This window comes from Melanotaenia boesemani, chromosome 18 (genome assembly GCF_017639745.1).
Source record: "Melanotaenia boesemani isolate fMelBoe1 chromosome 18, fMelBoe1.pri, whole genome shotgun sequence".
Taxonomy (NCBI): Eukaryota; Metazoa; Chordata; class Actinopteri; order Atheriniformes; family Melanotaeniidae; genus Melanotaenia; species Melanotaenia boesemani.
In genome coordinates, this window is record NC_055699.1 from 10,382,574 (window position 1) to 10,403,234 (window position 20,661).

Below are 20,661 nucleotides of genomic sequence, written 5' to 3' on the forward strand. Positions count from 1 at the left end.
CCCTCACTGCTTTACTGTCTTAAATCTTGTGTGACCCCACTTAGTTGAGATTAGACATCTTATAAGACGTCTTCCTTGTCCATTTCATTCATTCCTTATCGATTGAGAACTGCAGTAGGAGTGAAAGTATAGAGTTTCAGGCAGATAGTGGTTATAAAAAGAAGATAATGTCTGCAGTCTAAGGAAAGAAATAACTAAGGAGCACTGGCCAAAGTTCACTGCCACTGCCACCTTTCACCACCCACACTTTAAACTGTAGGTATAGGTAATTGTGTAACCATGCTGTACATGACATACATAATCTTAGTTATTGTCACTGATTAATTTTTTTTTTTATTAATATACGTTTATAGTTAACATTAACATTAAAAAATAGCTTTTTATATGTTAATGTTTTAATGTTCAAGAATGTTCAAGTTAAAATAATTATCAAATGCTAAAAAATGTCTTAAACATAATCTGTGTTTCTGGAACTTACAGAGTATGGTCATTGGTGGGACGATGAAGCTCTCCATAATGGATGTTCTTCCCTTGGTCAGTTGCCCAGTAAAATGCGTGGTTTGGTACTAAAGCAGGGTTGATAATAATCCAACCGCAAGTGTCACTCCCTTCAAAATCACACTGTTCCTGCACTAAAAAAAAAAAAGTGTATGCAAATAAATAAAGAACACTAAAGGATGATGGAAGCTTTATCATTTTTCAAAGAACTGTAGGAGACCAACAACAGAGAAATTTTGCAGGAAAATTGATAATGTAATAATAAAAATGTTTGTAAATGTTTCACCGCAGTTTGTTTCATCCAGTCCATCAGAGCAGTCTTTTTTAAAGTCACACACTTGGCAAAGGGGAACACACTCCCCATACGTTCCACATACAAACTGCCCTTCAGGGCAGCTGTGGGGCAGAACAGTCGTAGATGGAGGGGTAACTGCAGGGTTGATCAATGATGGAAGTGCTCCTGTAAGAGAGAACAGTTAGTAAATAATAAAATAAAGTTTTAAAAATATGGTAAAAATGGCATTGTCTAAAAACGCTAATCATTTTTGTATAATCACTTACCGTCAAAGAGTTCGCAGTGAAGGAAGGAAAGGTCATCAATGGCAATATCTCCCGTAAAATCATCTCCAACTGTACCTTCAATCAAAATCTGGCAAAAATGAAAAACATAACCAGACATATTAATTAGACAAAAATTTTGTTTGACCCACAAAATCCTATATTTCTGTAACAGTAAAACCTGAATAGAATTTAGTGTAAACTCATGCTCATAGTTGGATCATAACATCAAATTGTTTTTTGGTTGGTTTTTGTTTTAGAAAACAAAATGCTATTTCTGACTTGTCAGTTTAGATATTTGGCAATATTTGAGATAAGTTTTGACTTGTTTTCTGTCTATACAGATCACACACTGTATTTTGAACATTTTCTTTATCAGATGCAGTTAGCTAACCGCAGTGGTTAGCTAACGATTTATGAAAAACAGTATTTATTTTGTAACAAGTCTACAGATACACAATTCTTTTTAAGAAAACAAAGCAAAACACAAGTCTTGTATACCCTTGAGATTGTTTTCACTTTTAGCAAGGTATTTAAATGAACTTTTTCTGAATGCTCTGTTAGCCATTAGCTAGCTAAAAAAAAAAAACACCAATATTTTATCAGAAGACATGAAGATGCTAAATCTGAGACTTAAATGTATATAGAAAATATTGCTTCAGTGTCACCCATATTAGTTAGCTGACTAATTAAAGTCAACTATTAGCATACTTTCAGCCACATGAGATGCAAACAACTTGAGTAATTTTTGAATTTTACAAAAACTAATAGGTTAATATTTACAGTAAATCAAGACCAATACTTATTGAACGTAATTAAATGACTAAATTGAATTTAAAAATGTTTTTCCCCGAAGTAAAATTGTAATGTTGTAGGAGTCTTTTTAAATTTTAAATGAAAGATAATTAATAATTAATTGACAGTCTTGTTCTGGAGGACAATGGCTGCTGGCAGGAACCTGTACCTATCTGTACAGCGAATTTGACGACGCCTTTCACTGAACACACTTCATTTTTTTCCTCACTGTGATGTTGGGAATAATTGTTCATTATGTTCAGCAACCTGTGCAGCATCCTTGGGAGCATCAGCGACTTCAGAGTTATCCCTGAGCTGTTGCATATGGAGTAAGGCTTGATTGTTTTCACAATGACAACTTTAAATCTGAGTAAAAAATCATATGATCTTAACATAGAATAAAATCAATTTATTTATCTCATTTTACCCTTTAATTTTATCCGTGTGCCTTCACCTTCTACAAGTCGATCACTATTAATCTAAATTTAATTAATCAGTGTCTATTTGTTCCAGCTTTTTTCCTTTCTACAGTCAATTAAGTTGACAAACAGAGCTCCTGTTTTCAGTGACACGGTGGAGGAAAAGTCTAAGTGCTTGTCAAGTTACACTCACTCACAAGTAATGACAGCAGAACATTCATCTTCAATGATCGATGCTGAGCAGCGAAGCTATTAAGCTGATTTTCATCATGCACTGCTGTAGTGTATTCTTAAATAGAGACTTTTTGCTTCATAGCGGTCTGTTGTTAGCTGCCTATGAAGTGTGTTTATCTAAAGCTTATGTTACATGTTTTTTCTTGATTACGCAAGGTGATTCACAGCACGATGTAATTGCAAGGGATGTTATCTTGTTTAAGCCAGGATTAATATCTTAACCACTGCAGAGTAACGTAATACATCTTCTAGTGTCTTTACATGAGAAGATTTAAATAATAATAATAATATTCTGTAAAGATTAGAGACAGATTATCTTTTGATTGAGTTATCATAGCACACTGGGTTGCGTTATGTATGAAATGTGCTATATAAATAAATTTACCTTGCTTACTTTAAAACTTGGGGCTTTTAGCTTGTTTTGATGATAGTGACATTTATTATATACATTCATGCAGCAGTTGTTGCATAGCAGTGTCCTGGGGTTAAGAAACCACAGTTTAGAACTTCTTTTTCTGTCCCTGTGTATCACTTTACAGCAGCATTTCTCTTTAAGGCACTGCATCACACATTTGTAAATATATGTCAACACACTGGCCGTTTTGAATGTGCACTGTGGCTGATTCAGCTGAGAAAACCAAGAGGATATTAGAGAAAGAAAGGAAAAGAAACAGAAAAGGAGACAGAGCAAGAAATTAGACAAGAGTCAACATCAGATTAACTTTTACTCACCGGAGAGAGCTCAGAGAAGAGAGAGTATGCAAAATATTTCAGAGGCTTGTGGCCTGTTAGGATATTTTCTGCCATCTTGTAGGACACTACATTGTGGATGTACATGTTTCACATATACGCCATATTTAAGTACATTAAAAGCATTAAATGTATTAAAGGTTGAGTGTTAGGGTATTGCAGTTCAGAAAAATGCAACTACTAACTGTAGTCATGTAAGATATAAACAATATAAGTGAGGATAAGGTGATGTTTACATAAAATTTGTATCTCAGCATCAGACTTAAAGAGGTAGTAGCCCTGTTTAAATAAAGCCAAAAGTGTTGAAAATTCAATTCCTCATTTTAATCAGTTACCTGGAAAGGGCGAGCACTGTGGAGGTAGAGCGTCTTCCTGTGCCAAAAATCTCCTTGGTCTCCATATCCTGCCCATAGCATTGGACCACGTCCTGTAGCTGTGGTCCTCAAGTACACTGCAAGGCTGAACACATGTGATCCAAACATGCAGTAATGGAATTGGAAAACACAGTGTCTATGGGACCAGGACGTGTCTTCAACAGACTTGTGGGTAGGTTGGAATATCGGACTCAGCAGCACAGCAGTGTCCCTGAATTCCTGGGGTAAAGATGACTCGATGTAGAGATAGTGGCCATATTTGGTGCCCAATGTGTGGTCCTTCCAAGGGCCTGTATTTAAGGTTGGAGTTGGGCCGTGGATACGGGTCCAGTCAAAGACATCACCTCCACTCTGTTCCTGCTTCCAGCCACACAACCCATCTTCAAAGTTGCACTGGAGCTCTGGAGCTGCGAGACACAATTAGATACTGAAACTCAAAAATAACAAACTACTGGCAGCTACTGGATACCGGCATTATTAAGCTCATTACTGTGAAATAGTAAAAACTGTGCTGTTGCATTTGCCTCCAACCTTGCTTTAAAATGCAGTGAAGTTTTGCAAAATGCAGTCAAACAAAAAGTGCAACGATGTCCTTGCCATATACTTCATATATATTTTGTTTGTTTTGGGTTGGCATTTTTTACTTTAGTTTCTGAGCACTATTCCAAAACACATCACTAAAGACACTCACAACATCCTTCCTCGTCTGATCCATCCCCACAATCATCCACAAGGTCACAGAGCTGCAGACGTTCCACGCACGCTTTGGTGTGCACGCAGTGGAAATGTGTGTGTGCAGGGCACTCTACCACAGCCGGCGGCATTGAACAGTTCTCAAAGGTGACATCGTCAAAAGCCGAGACGCCATCAAACACGCCGAGGCTGATTTTAGCCAGTGTAATCTGGAATGGTTGAGTGATTCGTCCCAGCTGCACAGTGACCCGGTTCCAGTGCCTTCCTTGGTCATACAGTGTGGTCCATATGGCGGTGTTGTTATCACCTTTGATTCGAAGGTACATGCCAGTAGCCCCCACAGATATGCCTGAGTTATAATGCCTGAGAGAATAAAGGAGATGGAAGCTAAAATTTTCTAGACAACAATATTCCAGCATGGCAATGTCTGAATTCTGTAGTAGTATACTTTGGAAATGATTTCATTGCTCCAGATACAGTAAATCATAAAATCCTGTTGTGAAACACACTGTATTCTTGCTACAAGTGATGCTTGAGTTATTTTCTTGCCGGGAGAATTCTCACAACCACCCAGAAGAAAATTATAATAAGTCAATACATACTCTTGGAGCCATAGAACTGTCAAATAATGAGAGATTCAGATACATTTTCTATCATTCTTTGTGAATAGGAATAAGACAGATTAACTGAGCAGAGCTGGTAGAAGTGGAATGATGGGTGGATTAAAAGAAACAGTAACTGGGAAAGGTCAGTTTGTGTGGGTGAAACGATAGACAGAATAATTCTGACCATGATATTGATCTTTTTTTTCCAACAACTTTGAAGCTTGCTTGCAAAAGAAATGAAAGTGTGTAAAAAAGAGTCAGGTTGAAGTGTGACTCTCACCACAAGGTCATGGTGCAGCCAGAGGCAGACTGCTGGAACCACGGTCCTCGAAGAACAGCTTTTGGATGCAAACTGCTGCTGTCCTTTAGAATGAACATGAAATGACCTGCACAGGACAAAATTAGGATTAATATTCAAACCATTTTGAGCTTTCTGTCGCTTCTATGTGTAATTTGTTTGGCCAAGCATTCAGTAAGGTATTTTTTTTTTATAAAGAAACAAACAAATCACAGAAAATATTTCAACTGTCACAGAAGCAGACAATGCAGTGGTTCGTTTACACCTTACATCTTCCCACATTGTTGTTTTGCCAGACAGATCAGTTACATCTCACTCCCTTTGGGATCTTATCTGCTGGATATCCTCGCCAGTGAAGTTACCATGGCAACAGTGTGTCATTATCTGTTTTTCTATCCAATTATGTACCTTATTTAAAGCAAGCTTTTGAAATGTTGCTTTAAAGAAAAAGCTCATGAAGTACATTTCTATTACTTGGTTTTAAGTGAATAATCTAGTGTCATCAAGCAGGACTACAGCTTTCATTACACATTGCTGTAATAAACAACATAGCCACAGGATAGAAACACAAATTTGAGACAGAAGAGGCAAAACACAAGTCCAAGGTTTGCACCCATCTGTGCAAACTTTAGGCTACTGTTGTAGATGTTGTAGTATATAAAAATATAGCTGAAATCACACCACACATGTCTTTAACATAAAAAAAATAAATAAAAATAAAATCAGAAAATCAGCATTTTTTCAGAACAGGGCAAAAATCTTGCAAACCTTCAGTACGGATGTAGTCTTAATAGGTTTCTATCAGATAAAGGAAACAAATATGTTTCCTTTATAAAGAACAGCTCTATTGGAAATTCAGATGTGTTAATAAATAGCACATATGAGCACAGAAAGAAGGAGAAAAGCAAATGAATGTAAAGGGCCGGCACAAAGCAGAATGGAAAAACAATATAATGATCAACTAACCCAAACTCAAACACTTCCTTTCATAAAAGATCTTACACCAAGCTTATGTCAAAACTTGAGAGGAGTGCATCATGACAGGTCATGAACAACCAGCAGTTATTTTCTTGGCTGGCATTAAAGCCACCAAATGCCAAACAGGCACTGTTTGAACAGCACATGTTTGCACATTGTGGCAGCGGTCACAGTCATACTTTCTAGATCTTCAAAGAGATGCTCCCATCAGGGTATGTGTAATTTCACAAAGCTTCAGCGTGGTGTTTGCACAACATCCAAAACTAAACTTCACAGATCACTTTTTTTTCCACACCACATTCACTCAACATTCATAACAACAACAACAGACGCTGCCTGTATGGTGCCAGCCTGCAACTACATTTCTTGTTAAACCCGTGCCTTGAGGAGTTAAGTTTGATATTGTAATGTAATGATGTAATGAGGCATTATAAATAATAACATATTGTGGTACATAAGCCTAGGAAAGTATTGTTGTGCCTTATATGGATGATGTTAATAAGCAGAAGCTTATGCTGATTTCTTTTCAGTCATTGAAATTGCTGAGGAGGCACATCTTCATGAATTGCCTATCTCTCAAAAACAGATGGTAGAGATTTTATCATTTTTTGTTTATTTTACCATTATGATTTTTTAAACACAAAACCTGAATTGAAGCTGTGGATATTATGATCTTATTTTCCATTCATTTCTGACCAGACACAAAAAAAACCCGTTATCAGCTTATTACATTTCTTCTTACTTTTGCTGCCTAAATGTGTTGCACATTGCTGTACATCTGAAGTTTGTAATTCTCATACCTTCAGTGCTGTTAGTAGAGTGGTCCGATAATGGTGGGTGGCCAAAGTAATCTGGAGGTACATCCAAGGATGAGCCTCTGACCCAGTCAAAGCCATCGCCAAGGGTGAACTCATACCAGCCACAAGAGCCACCCTCAAAGTCACACTCAGCAGCTGAATTAGTAAACAGACAAGAAATGACTTTAAATATACTGTAGCTGAAATTACTGTTGTCCATGGTAACAACTTTTATCAATTAGTTACTAGAAGTTGGAAATTACCCCTTGATTATTATTTAGGTTCAAACTATACTTTTAGACTTAATAGTAAAATTTTCCTGTCAGTTTTTTTAAAAGGTCAAGAGGGAACTTTCAACTTATAACTTATAAACCAATAAGGTTGACAAGTTCTGACTACAGCATATCAAATCTATGTATTGGAGAACCTTTCTGTAATTGGATGATATATAAAATTCTATTTAGACTAATATCACCTGCCTATTAGGTGGTATTTTAACCAAGAAAGATGTTTTATTAAACAGTCTAAAAACTTTATTTGAACACATTAAGCTCCCATTGAGATCAAGATCTCTTTCATAAGGGTGATCTGGCCAAGAGGACAAGAGGATAGCAAAACCATAGGTGTAACTACTGGTACGTGTTAACCATAAGAAAAACACACTCTATGGCAACTCATAAACACTCATCGTCTCACTGCATGCAGGCAGGTGATGCACCTTGTTGCTATAGCTGTCCCACATTTCTGTGTGTACAACAATAAATCATATTAGAACAATTAATTAATTAATTGCTCCAAATATTTCTGGTAAATAGAGATTTAAAATAATAGCAAACAAAAAATACTCAAACAGTTAATATTCTTGTGTGTGTCATTCTCATCAGCTAGCAGATGGTTTATTTAAAAAAATCACAAATAAAATGTAAATATATAAACTGTTACTTGGTAATAAAATTCTTACGGCAGCCAGCTTCATCTTCTCCATGAGGACAATGAGGGGTGAAGTCACACACTTTGCTCTCCTCGATACACTCCCCTCCATCACAGGCGAACCATGAAGGAGGGCAGGCAGATGGAGGAGGTACACTGCTCTCTGCAATATACACACACAATGAAAGTGACACATTAGTTGAATTGATGGAACTGCAGTATGTAGGTGTGAGAGGCCTGGAGATATTTAATCAAAGAGGTGCATTTGCTCAGACTGACTCCTCTTATGCCATTTTATCATTAAAACACACTCTCAGAGGATCATTGCAGATTAGTAGATGAGCTCAGCTTTGTCCTGAGTAAAGTAAGTGTGTTAGCTTTGTTATAGAAGATAGATTCAACTATGAAGTAATGACTGAAGTTAAGATGTTTTGATCAATATTGTGTCTACAGCCCCATTTCTTAAATGAACTCAATTTCATGCTACTTATGAAGTGTATTGGAAATATATTTGAAAAACTGCCCAGTTTTTAAAATGGCTTTTGGCCAGCTATTAAAAGGAATTATTCAAAATGCAATGTCTCTACTAAAGAGACACAGGTGAATTAAATCTGAAAACGGATTAATGCAGCTTAAATTTGTACAATTTGCCTTGTTTCTTTGGCAAAATTATTGCTGGCAAATTATGTTTATGTCATTTGTAACAAAGTCTACATTTTGTAGAAAACAAGAGACACTGAAAATTGTTTCTCGTATTTGTAATAATGATAAAAAAGTAAAGTTACGATAGGTTTATATAGAACATATCTATGGAAGCCGAAAACAGCCATGGTTGCATGGTTTTATTTATCCACTATTATCCATAAAACGCAGATGGTAGCAAAGGGACCCTGTGCAGATGGGACACAAGTCTTATATATGCTAAACTTGGCCCAGTGACAATCCAAGGAACTAATTTGCCACTGTTTAGTTTAAGATATTTAAAACTTTTTTGTTCACTTACACCAGGATTATTTTTTTACATTTGGTGCAGTGAAAAAAGGCATAAATACTAAATTTACATCTTTTATATGGGAGCTATATACGTGCCTAATTGCACAGTTCTGGTTTGATCTTCACCATAGCCTGGAGAAAATGTATTTCGGCATATAATCTTATGATGACAGCTGGTCTCAAAATCCAATGACGAAAAGATATTTGGAAAAGCTTAAAATCCTAAAACACACTTAGGAAACTTTGGTGTTTTGGCATCAGTTACATCTAACCTAATCTAATGGCATCGGTTCAACCCCCAGAGGAGGCCAAAGAAGCATAGGTTAACTGAAGGCCAAAGAGTGTAGAGTAAATACAACAATCTATAAAAAGTTTGAACTGCTGTTTATTTTATGGACAGAGACCAAGACCATCATCTTATATTGGATGAATAATGGTAGTTGTAAAATTGCTATAGATTGGGTTTGCAGTTGTACATCTTGTTAAAATCCTGTCAAAAACACCAAGTGGACCATGCTTTATCGACCCTCGGAGAGGGGAGTTAAGCTGTATCATATTCATCACCTTAGAAGTCACAAATAACCCCATACACTGTGGCACTGACTTCTCCATATTTAGTAGGAGGAAATATACAGTAAGCACTATTTTAACGATTCTGTTATTCTTTTATGAATCCTGTCCTGGATATTTATTGGCTTACCTCCCATTCATCACTATTTAAAACAAGTTTGTGGTGGTCTGTTTATGTGTGGTAATATGTCAAAATGTACAGGTCTGAAATCATCAGTGTGGTAAGATATTATTACCAGGCAGAGTGATGCAACCAGGACTGAAGGATAAGTCATCAATAGCTAAGACCTCTGAGGATTCGCTGTCAGCTGAAAGTTCCCCTCGGATTACCACCTGGTCAATGGACAAAAAAATTAGAAAAGTTATTACTCACTTCAGTCACAGCTTTTTATTTACACTATCAGTTCATTACTCGTCCAAGAAAAGAGCATGTATGTCTTTATCTTTGTTTAAACTAAATCCCAAAAAACATGAGGCCACATTTTACATTTTAAATTGAAAAAAGAGATATAAAATTTAAAAAAAAAAGAAATGCCTAATTGAGTGATATACAAACTGGGAGGACACCACTAGGTTATCAAAACCAGACCGAAGCTAATGGCAACAACTGAAAGTGAAGCCTAATATGGAGTCCTTGAAGTATGAGGCCAGATCAGTCTCAATAGGAATGAACTCACGCCAGGTTTTTCACAAATGCACATGCTCTGGTTTGCATTTGTATTTCAGAATCGGAAATGCACACTTGCTGTTTCACAAATGCACATGCTCTGGTTTGCATTTGTATTTCAGAATCGGAAATGCACACTTGCTGTTTCACAAATGCACATGCTCTGATTCACAAATATAATTTTGAGGCACACTTGTAAGATTATACGAATTGCTGAACGTGCATTTACGAACTGCTTCTCATTTGTGAACATCTCTGCATTCGTGAGAGAATTCTCTGCGGTGGATTTTGAGACTCCCCTGACGTCGCAGGGTAACGAATGTCACCATTGGTTGACTAATCTGTCAATCAAATTTCCGAGTGTGATTGACAGATTCATCAGTCAATCAGGTGTGTTTGCATTCAGCCAATCATACTGCTCCTTACATTTTCTCCATACTTTTAAACCTGTCGCAGAGCTATTTGAGCATGGTAGTTCAAGTCCAACTAGCGGGCAGACATGGCGGAGACGCTTTACAACGAGGGAATGTAAGATAAATGTGTTACTTACAGGTTGTGATTGTTGCGTCTCCTCCATGTCTGCCCGCTAGTTGGACTTGAACTACCATGCTCAAATAGCTCTGCGACAGGTTTAAAAGTATGGAGAAAATGTAAGGAGCAGTATGATTGGCTGAATGCGAACACACCTGATTGACTGATGAATCTGTCAATCACATTAGGAAATTTGATTGACAGATTAGTCAACCAATGGTGACATTCGTTACCCTGTGACGTCAGGGGAGTCTCAAAATCCACCGCAGAGAATTCTCTCACGAATGCAGAGATGTTCACAAATGAGAAGCAGTTCGTAAATGCACGTTCAGCAATTCGTATAATCTTACAAGTGTGCCTCAAAATTATATTTGTGAATCAGAGCATGTGCATTTGTGAAACAGCAAGTGTGCATTTCCGATTCTGAAATACAAATGCAAACCAGAGCATGTGCATTTGTGAAACAGCAAGTGTGCATTTCCGATTCTGAAATACAAATGCAAACCAGAGCATGTGCATTTGTGAAACAGCAAGTGTGCATTTCCGATTCTGAAATACAAATGCAAACCAGAGCATGTGCATTTGTGAAAAACCTGGCGTGAGTTCATTCCTATTGAGACTGATCTGGCCTCATATTGAAGTAGCTTGTAGATTTTTATATATATGAGAGGCACATGCCTTGGTAAGATCATCATTACACCATTTTATCTTCATGTAACAAACTGTTGTTTGCTGCTTTAGGTTTAAAATTTTGTATACTGAAACTTTAAAGGCAGTCCAGTCTCCAGGGCAGTGGTTGTCCTTTTACATTTCTTGAAATCAGAACAACCATCCATGTGCATGTTTAACAATCAGATATTTCAAAGCTTTTAAAAACACATGTGCACATTGTCAAGAATGCTCATTTCTTAGAAACTGAGATGTTATTCACTGCCAAGCCATGTAATTTTCCCTAAGCTTACAAGAAAAAAGGACATAACAAAACAAGTGTGAGTGTAAGTAGCTTTTCATTTATTCTTCACAGTCATTCAGTGTGTTTGACCACAAAATCCCCTTTTTTTATCCATAGTGCAACTTAGTTTTGATAGAATTAGCTTGGCAAAATACTTTGTAGTCATCTAAAATCTTATGTGGATTATATATTTTTTCAAACCTCACATATCAGAATCAGAATCAGAATGCTTTATTAATGCCAGAGGAAATTGTGTGCACACAGTCGATCCATACCAAATAAAGAAAGGATGAGATAAAGATAGCAATCACAATAAGAAAAATTACAAATCCGTTATAATATCTATATAAACAGATAGAGGAAAAAATTCTTTCAGTGAGTAATATTTACAGTATTATCAATATGTATACATATGTAATGTATATATAACAGTAAAATGTAAATGTAGTGCAAAGTGTAAATGTATAACAGTGGATGTTGTTGCTATATGGACGAGTTGTACAGTTTGATGGCCACAGGTAGGAATGATTTCCTGTGTCGTTCAGTGGAGCATTTAGGTGGTATCAGCTAACACTAAAGTCTTTACGCAACGCAGCATAACAACAACTTGGCAATACAGATCATCAGAATTTGCTTTAAAAACGACATCAATCTAAATCATGCTCAGTAATAAGAACTGAATTTGAAACAGGAAGTGGATTAATGGAGGGAAAAGTGAATGTCAGTGAATTTGACCTCTTTATCACCAGCTCCAAACAGTTACATCATAAAAGTTACAGACAGATGGTGAAAGCACTGAAGAGATAAGGTGACACTGACAAGCTAGGGAGATATCGGAAGGACAATAACAGCAGGATTCACAGGACTCCAGATGGCCTGTGAAGGGTCCAGTTGGGTCAGTACCCTTCATCTGCTCATAAATGGCCCCTACACTGCAGCTCAGTTCTGCTGTGATGACTTTATTCATTTCAAGAAACTATATACTATACCTGCTTAAACTATCCTAGCGGCAAGAGGAAAAGAACACCTTGAACAAATCATCAGTAAACAAATAAGCTCAACAAATGAGACAAACACCCATGCATGCTCAAATTCTCCCGTAAGGTCACCAGTTAGCTAAAAATACACTTTTTTGGAAGGTAGGAATAAACTCACTCATGCACAGAAACAACATGCAAACTCCACAAACCACGATCCTTTAGCATGCAACCCTAACATCCAACATATATGAGCAAAGGTGTAAGCTAACCTGTATTTTTTATTTGCACATTCAGGAAGATGTAAGAGGTTTCAAAACCCACTACAAATAAAATTGGGCCTCAGATAATGACTGCTTACAAAAGCAGCAACAATACAGTAGAGTGCGGCTGTTATAGGATGGGGCAAAATGTCTACTCACAAGATGCACAATTACAGTATTTATATAGTAAATATTTACAGACCTGAAAACTATCATTGCTGGTAAAGTGAATTGTTGTTTGCAGCCATGTTTTTATCTGCAGCTCTGTGGAGTGTTTCCATATTTCAGTGCTTTGAACCTCTGACTGAGGTTGAACCAGGACCAGAAGATCCCCATGTGTTGCCCCAACATAATGATAGAAAGTCATCTGAAAAATGAAATAACATCACACAGTTAATGAATTTACCACAGTTTATGTTATGTGCATTTCATCAGAAGATTAATTTACCTGACATGTTTGACTGGGCAGGAAGATTGGACTATTCAGTTCTGCTGTGGTTCTGTTCCCTCCAACAGGTAAAAGGGACAGAAAATATCCTGAGAAAGGGAAGGATACATACAGCACATTAAAGACATTTGTGTATCATGTAGTTCACTTATAAGAATCTAAACAGCTCCAACCTGAGGAATTTGCATGGTCCTGTTTGAGTCCTGCAGCCTCAGTTACTCTGGTCCATTCAGAGAGAGTCTCCGAGTTTTGGATCAGGTCACAAAATCCCTCCTCAAAGTCACACCTTGTGTTTGCAGAACCTGCGACTGAGGAGAAACACTTAAACTGAACTTCCATCTCTCTTTTGGGTTTATATCTTAAATATTCAGGACTCTGTCATTATTTTATTAATAACGTTTGAGGAGGCAGTTAAATTTGCAGTAAAAATGCAAAAGTTAAAGACACCAGTATCACTCACCTATGAATGCATACTGATCCACCACTCTGCCTACTTTATAAGATGCATATGTATTATGTAAATATAATTAATCGATATAATAATAGTGGGAAAGAATGAACAAATAAAAAAGAACAAATAAAACATTAATTGTCAATATTTACACTATAAAAACGCATAAACTAAAATTTCATGGTTGTGACAGCCTTTCCAATGAGTTGAATAAGATACAACAGAGCCGAGGGAATAACTAGGATGATGAATTGCCAAACAAAAAAGTGCCATCACAGTGGCTGCGTTTATATTTTATACACTGTCTGTGTACAGAAGACAGACCATGATAATGTGACTTATTCAAAAGTTAAGCTAATGAATGCAAATGTTAATACTGTAAAGTAAGAAGACAGTTTAGATAGATGTCTGTAATAATATTTCATTTCCTTTTTTTTTTTTATTTACCAAAAATAACATTGTGTTTTGATCATTGACTGCATATTAGCACTGACTCACTTGTAAGCCTGATTTAGGAACAAGAACCAGGCGTTACTAATGCTTGAGTGAAATTAACTGGAATTGGCAATTGAACAGGCTTTATTAAATAACAAAGGAAGTTAACCAAGCTGAGAATGCATGACATTAAAACAGGGCAAAACTAAAATGAAAATTAACAGGAATTTTACAGTTTGTCCTGTACATGCTGCAGGATTGACCATAAAGCTGACTTTAACTTGAATAAAGCAAGGATCATTAAAAAAACTTCACTAACTAGAATGTGCAAGAAACATGACATCAAAAACTAAGAAACTATAAAACCCACACATGATGGCTATTGCATTGAATTGATATGGAATAATCTGTTATTTAAAAAGTCACTGCCCACTTTATTAGGTACTGATTAAGTGCTTGTTAACACATATAGCTCATCAGCTAATCACAAGACAGTAATATAACATATTTAGTCATGTAGACATAGTCGAGATGACGTGATGAAGTTCAAAATGAGCATCAGAATAAGGAAGAAAGGGGATTTGATTGACTTTAAATGTGGCAATGTTGTTGGTTCCATGTAGGTTTGAGTATTTCAGAAACCACTGAACTACGATTCACACACAACCATCTCTAGGGCTTACAGAAAATAGTCTAAAACAGAAAAAACTATCAAGTGAGTGGCAACTATCTGGACCGAAATGCTTTGTTGATGTAAAAAGTCCGGGTTAGAATTGGCAAACTGGTTGGATGATAGCAAGGCAACAGTAAGTTTGGTGGTGGTCGAAGGTAACGTGGAGCCCTAGGCAAACCTTATCTGTGGTGCCTCAAAACCAAAAAATGAAAAAAATGCACACTTGTTTTTGACTTGAAATTCCAGCAGCAACAACTTAGAAGTCAGAGTTTGGCCCTTTGAACTGGCATACTTTAAAAGTGCATTTAAAATATGAACCAAAGTATCTAAATGCTGTCACATTATTATCATTGTTAAAGCACAATGATGATATTTTACTGGAGTAAAATATTACTGACATCAGCCCACACAACAAAATAATTAAATCTTTGTACTTTGATAATTACCTAAAATCTTCATCATGAAAAATATTGCATGGTAATTTAATATGGTCCACATTCAATTCCACTGTAGGACTAATCACCTTGTCCAGACCAGGGGTTTTTAACCATTTTTACACTGGGGTCTAACTTTTCCAGTACAAGGAGAACCAAGGCCCATTCAGATATTAATACTGTTTTGGTTTATTTGATCTCACTTCTGGTTTAATTTGTATTCAATAACTAAACTAAACCCACTTTTAACAGCTAGAACCTTGTAAAAAATGACATGATGACAAAAATATGACATGATTCAATGAGATCATTAAAAAGACATTCATTTATCACCTGTATATGAAACTGCACATACAACAAGATGCTCAACAGGATAATACCAGGCAAGTACAAAAACAAATTTAAAATCTCAAGTCAGGCATATAAACACAACATCTACTAAATATAAGATCTTAACAGTAAATAAAAAAAATATTTAAAAGAGCAGGCAGTTGAAAAAGATGGAAATTTGATAAATAAAATGGTGCAGTGATAAGGTTCAAATTAAATGAACTGTAAATATAGTTATAGTTTATATACTATACATTTACATATATATATATATACATTGTTATTGTTATTGTTATAGTTTAGTTCTTTTAAGAATTGCCAGACATGACAAATGTGCTGGATAGCGTAAGCTAAAGCTGAATTTATAATTGCGCGCCATCTGCGTTGGTTGGTTAAGGCGCTGTAAGCTCTGCGGAGGCTAGATGCGCACCTCTTCCAGACATGACGTGAACCCTTGCTTGCAGTAAAGTTACACAGAGGTACTCCCTTGTGATTGGTTGGTTTGTGATTATGTGCCTTTGGGTTTCTAGGGCTTTTCGCTGAATTTGTGTGGTTACCGTGGAAGAAAAATTGCAACATAATGCCGTAATCATGCAACTGAACTTCTCATGATAACTGTAAAATATCTTGTGTTGATAAGACGGTTACTACATATCGCTACTGATAGTTAATGCCTTCTCATTTTGATGCCTATTAACTACAGCAAAGCATGAACGTGCAACATGAATGTAGCTTTGTGTTTACACCAGGCACTGAGTAACTCATATAACCACTGAAGACAGTCAAGGTATGCAGAATACCTTCTCTGATTGTACAACACCCTGACGCAGATGGGTTACGGCAGCAAAGAACACACCGGGTGCCACTCCTGTCAGCTAAGAACAGAAACTGAGGCAACAATTCTCACAGGCTCACAAAAATTGGAAGAAGAAGATTGGAATAATAAGAAGGCAACCTGACTCCATTTCTTGGTTCTTGAAAGTGTTTCACCTCTGATCCAAAAGGCTTCTTTGGTTCTAACTATCTAGTGGAAAGTTACAGATTTGTAAGCCATTAGCTCTGCAAGTATGAAAGTTCTTATAACAGTTGATTTCTAACCCTAACCAAGTGATGCTATTTTCTGAAACAAACCACAAAGTGATAAACTTCCTTGTAGCATGTTGTTTTTACATGTAACTAAGGCAACCGGCACAATGACATCCATGAAAGTGACAGTCTTGTTATGAGAGTTATATGCTGGTCTTGAACATGTGTCATTAAAAAGTTTGAATGACTGAAAGTTCTATGTTTATTGCTCCATTCAATATTCCCTCCTAACTCTTTTCATGGTTCGTTAAGACCAAGAACAAAATTGTTAATCTCATCGTAAAATTACCAAAGTCAGGTTTTGACCAGATTGCAACATCTGCCTAAATCTCTCCTAACACATTCAGCCTGCATCATAAGTTCTGAAAACCTTACAAATATGACTTTGGCAGTTATGCTCCAAAGCTAACAGTATGTGGTTGTTCTGAATGGACTATATGTGGTCTCTGTTGCTCTTCTTTTTTTATCTTTAAATTTTCACCAATAACTTATTAAATGACACAGTTTCTATTTTTTTTTAATACCAAGCTATTTCTTCCAACTTCAAAGGAGTTACAAGGATAAATATTCTGCTATTAGACTTTGTTAAACTTCAAAAGCAACAATGATGCCAGAACACATCAATTTGGTATGTGTGTTTCTACAGAGTCTCATTACTGTAGGCTTTTTCTTCAAATACAAAACATTTCTTTTGTTTTGTTTTGTTTTTTACTAAAAAAAGAGGCAAAGCAGTACTACACACTTATGGTATGTGCAAAGCTGTAAGACAACTGATTTTTCATTATTTCTTCATACAACCATTTTTTCTAATTTAGGTGAAGGCTGGTAATATTAGAATTATATTTTATACTTTTAAAGAGAATCATAAAACACTGAGTGAATAAGGGTTTGTATTCATGATTATTACCACATGTGTTCTTTATGATGCATTTTCATTATCAGGAGCTCTGTGGTACACAGTATGACTGTTTTAGCTGTAAAAATTAGCCTTGCTAAGAAAAACCAATGGATTGCACCAATATTCTCCTCTAATCAGTCCCCCAGAGTATATATAATCTCTATGACTGATAGAATCTCCAGAAAAAAATTATTTCTGTCACAGATTCACAAACTCATTGAGCAACCACCATTTTAACACAAGTCAGCTTCTTTTAAATTTTGATTTATAAAATATAGTTTAGATGTTAAATGTTTTAACTCACAGTTTTCATCATCCCTGCTGTCTCCACAGTCATCCGGAAAGTCACACAATCTGTCCTGAGTGGCACAAAACCCCTGATTGCAGGTAAACTCCCAGTCTGGGCAGGCGAAGACAAACACTGGGTTTAACACCGCTGTAAACACCAACAGCAGCCGCACTAAGCCAAAGAGCAAAGCCATAAGCTGGTTATTCGTGGTCCTTTAACAAGAACGTCTTATTTTCTCTTCAAAAATAAGCATTTTGTTTTCAAGACATGAGGAAGAATCTCTGTAATGGTAGATTGTTCTCACTACCCGCACCGCAATTCACTCAGATATGACCGAAGTTGTTCGTGTGGTCAGGTTGTAAAGGGTAATAACTGTTTTTTATGGCTGTTACACAATATAAGTCCTTTGTTTGTTCATGTGTTTTGCATGGAGCCATGTGATTACAAGAAAAAGAGTATGTTAAAAATCTTCAAATGTCAAGACTATTTTTGTTGCTATATCCTCTTCAGATGTGTTTAGCCTTTACATTAGATTAAAAATCGAATAACATTAAAGAAGACGTCTAATATATTAACAAGCTAGAAACTTTTTTATTTGTGCTATGTGCCATTTTCTCCTAGCACAAAATTCTTAAAAGATTCTTTACCACAAACAAACATATTGATATTTACATAACTCATGTGTTCTCTTTACTAAGACTCCCATAGTATTCAAATAGACCTTGTGGTTGCAGAGATATACTTATTTCATTATGGGTATACAATTTTCAAGCAGTGGCCAAAAAATGGACACAGGGCTCAAACAAACAAAAATCTACTCTGTTGTGTATGCCATGGTTCATGTTCTGCCAAGCCTTTAGTTATTGCTTCTTCATTCAGGTTCATTCTTTCCACCTGGGTTTCCCTGATTGCTCCTTATCCTCACCTGGGCTCAGCTCTACTTAATCTCTCCAGTCTCTCCTTTCCTGCCAGGTTAACAACAGTCTTGTGCCAAATTGAGATCCGGCGTTTGTTTCTATGTTCCAGTTTTCTCGTTACCGACCAAGCCATTGCCTTGCCCGCAATGGATCTTCCTCACCTTAATAATAATAATAATAATGGATTGGATTTGATATAGTGCTTTTCAAGGCACCCAAAGCGCTTTACATAGTGTATCCATTATTCATCCACTCCTCACTCATATCTGGTGATGGTAAGCTATGTGTGTAGCCACAGCTGCCCTGGGGCAGGCTGATGGAGACTTGGTTGCCAGTCCGTGCCTACGGCCTCTCCGACCATCACCGAACATTCATCCACATTCATTCACCAGTGATGCCAACACTGGAGGCAAGGAGGGCTAAGTGTCTTGCCCAAGGACACAACAACTGTGGGAGTGGGAATCGAACCGCCAACCTTCCGGTCATTGGACGACCTGCTCTACCGCCTGAGCCACTGCCGCCCCCACCTTGTGATTATATGGACACCGAGCCCTGCTCTGCTCTATGACCATCGATTCTCGCCTACCCCCTTGGATAAGTATCCTGACTTCTACTTCTTTCGATAGCAAACATCCCATGTATTAACTCTACTGAGAGCCCAGTTGCATACACCAACCTGGTTGAGGTTCACTTAGAGTATCATGACCTTAGAGAGGTGTTTAACAAGCATCATGCAACCTCTCTTCCACCTCATCAATCTTATGATTGCACCATTGATCTTGTGTCTGGAACTTTTCCCCCCAGGGACGATTGTATTCTTTTTCTGGGCCTGAGACTTAGGCTATGAAAACTTACATTGATTCCCTCAAGGCAGGAATCATACATTCCTCATTATCACACGCTGGTGCTGGGCTTTTCTACGTGGTCAAGAAGGACGGGTCTCTGAGAGCTTAGTTATTGTTTTATAAAACACCACAGCCATCTTGCCACCTCTGCCTTGGTCGCTCTGACAAAGGCCAACCTGACTGGTGTGCAGAGCAGTCTTTTATGGAGACACTGATTGGTGTGCTGATCAGCAATTCTCCACAGCTGTGGGCTTTGCATCCAGGGCTCACCGGCAGACCCAGGAAGTGAAAAGAAGAGAGAGAGCACAATTAGCTCAACCCAAATGCTTACAAACGGACTGTAGTGCTTTTCCAGTCATGGTGACTACTCTAAGTGCTTTACACACTGTCATATTCACACATATTCCTACCTCAACAGACACATGAGGAGGCAACATGGGGTTCAGTATCTTGCCCAAGGACACTTCAGCATTATTAAAGCCACTCAAAATATGTGCAAAACATCAGGACTATCCCATCATATTTAAGTTCTTTAATTTAGGAACAAATCTGAGGCCCAACCAAAGCAAGAACAAATTTCGTTCTTTTCATAAAAGGCAGTCATATTTGGAAGACAATGCAAAATTAAATGAAAAGTATAACACTGGCATCAAATGTGAAGAACTAGCTGAAAACAAAACCAGAATGTACCTACGTATGCAATATATGGACTTCCTTTGTATACAACATCTTGGGTGTAATTTATATTCTACTACATAGTTTTTTTTGTTTTGTTCTTGTTTTTCCCTCTCTCTCTCTCTTCTTCCCTTCTTCCTTTCTTTTTATTTGAAGGTGCAACCAGGGACAAGATTTGTGAATTACCTTAATGCTATGCAAAAAAACCAAAGGTTCCATATGTCCTCCATGTCTGTTTGCAATGTCCCTGATAAATAAGCTAATAAATAAAGCTAAGCCCCACTGCAAATTCGTTATC

The 20,661-nt window shown here is 37.0% G+C and overlaps 1 protein-coding gene across 1 annotated transcript in view; it reads right to left on the reverse strand.

Annotated features, from left to right (window-relative positions):
* The window catches only part of malrd1 (MAM and LDL receptor class A domain containing 1), a 50,515-nt gene extending 36,846 nt beyond the window's left edge, over window positions 1-13,669 (reverse strand). The window contains exons 1-12 of the mRNA XM_041968823.1: window positions 13,504-13,669; window positions 13,331-13,419; window positions 13,085-13,249; window positions 9,729-9,825; window positions 7,961-8,092; window positions 7,003-7,155; window positions 5,207-5,312; window positions 4,320-4,684; window positions 3,590-4,035; window positions 1,060-1,147; window positions 785-958; window positions 479-632 (exon numbers count right to left, since the gene is read on the reverse strand). Coding sequence (XP_041824757.1) covers window positions 479-632; window positions 785-958; window positions 1,060-1,147; window positions 3,590-4,035; window positions 4,320-4,684; window positions 5,207-5,312; window positions 7,003-7,155; window positions 7,961-8,092; window positions 9,729-9,825; window positions 13,085-13,249; window positions 13,331-13,419; window positions 13,504-13,669 — 2,135 coding nt within the window. The remainder of the gene's footprint in view (window positions 1-478; window positions 633-784; window positions 959-1,059; window positions 1,148-3,589; window positions 4,036-4,319; window positions 4,685-5,206; window positions 5,313-7,002; window positions 7,156-7,960; window positions 8,093-9,728; window positions 9,826-13,084; window positions 13,250-13,330; window positions 13,420-13,503) is intronic.
* Between the last annotated feature and the right edge of the window lie 6,992 nt (window positions 13,670-20,661).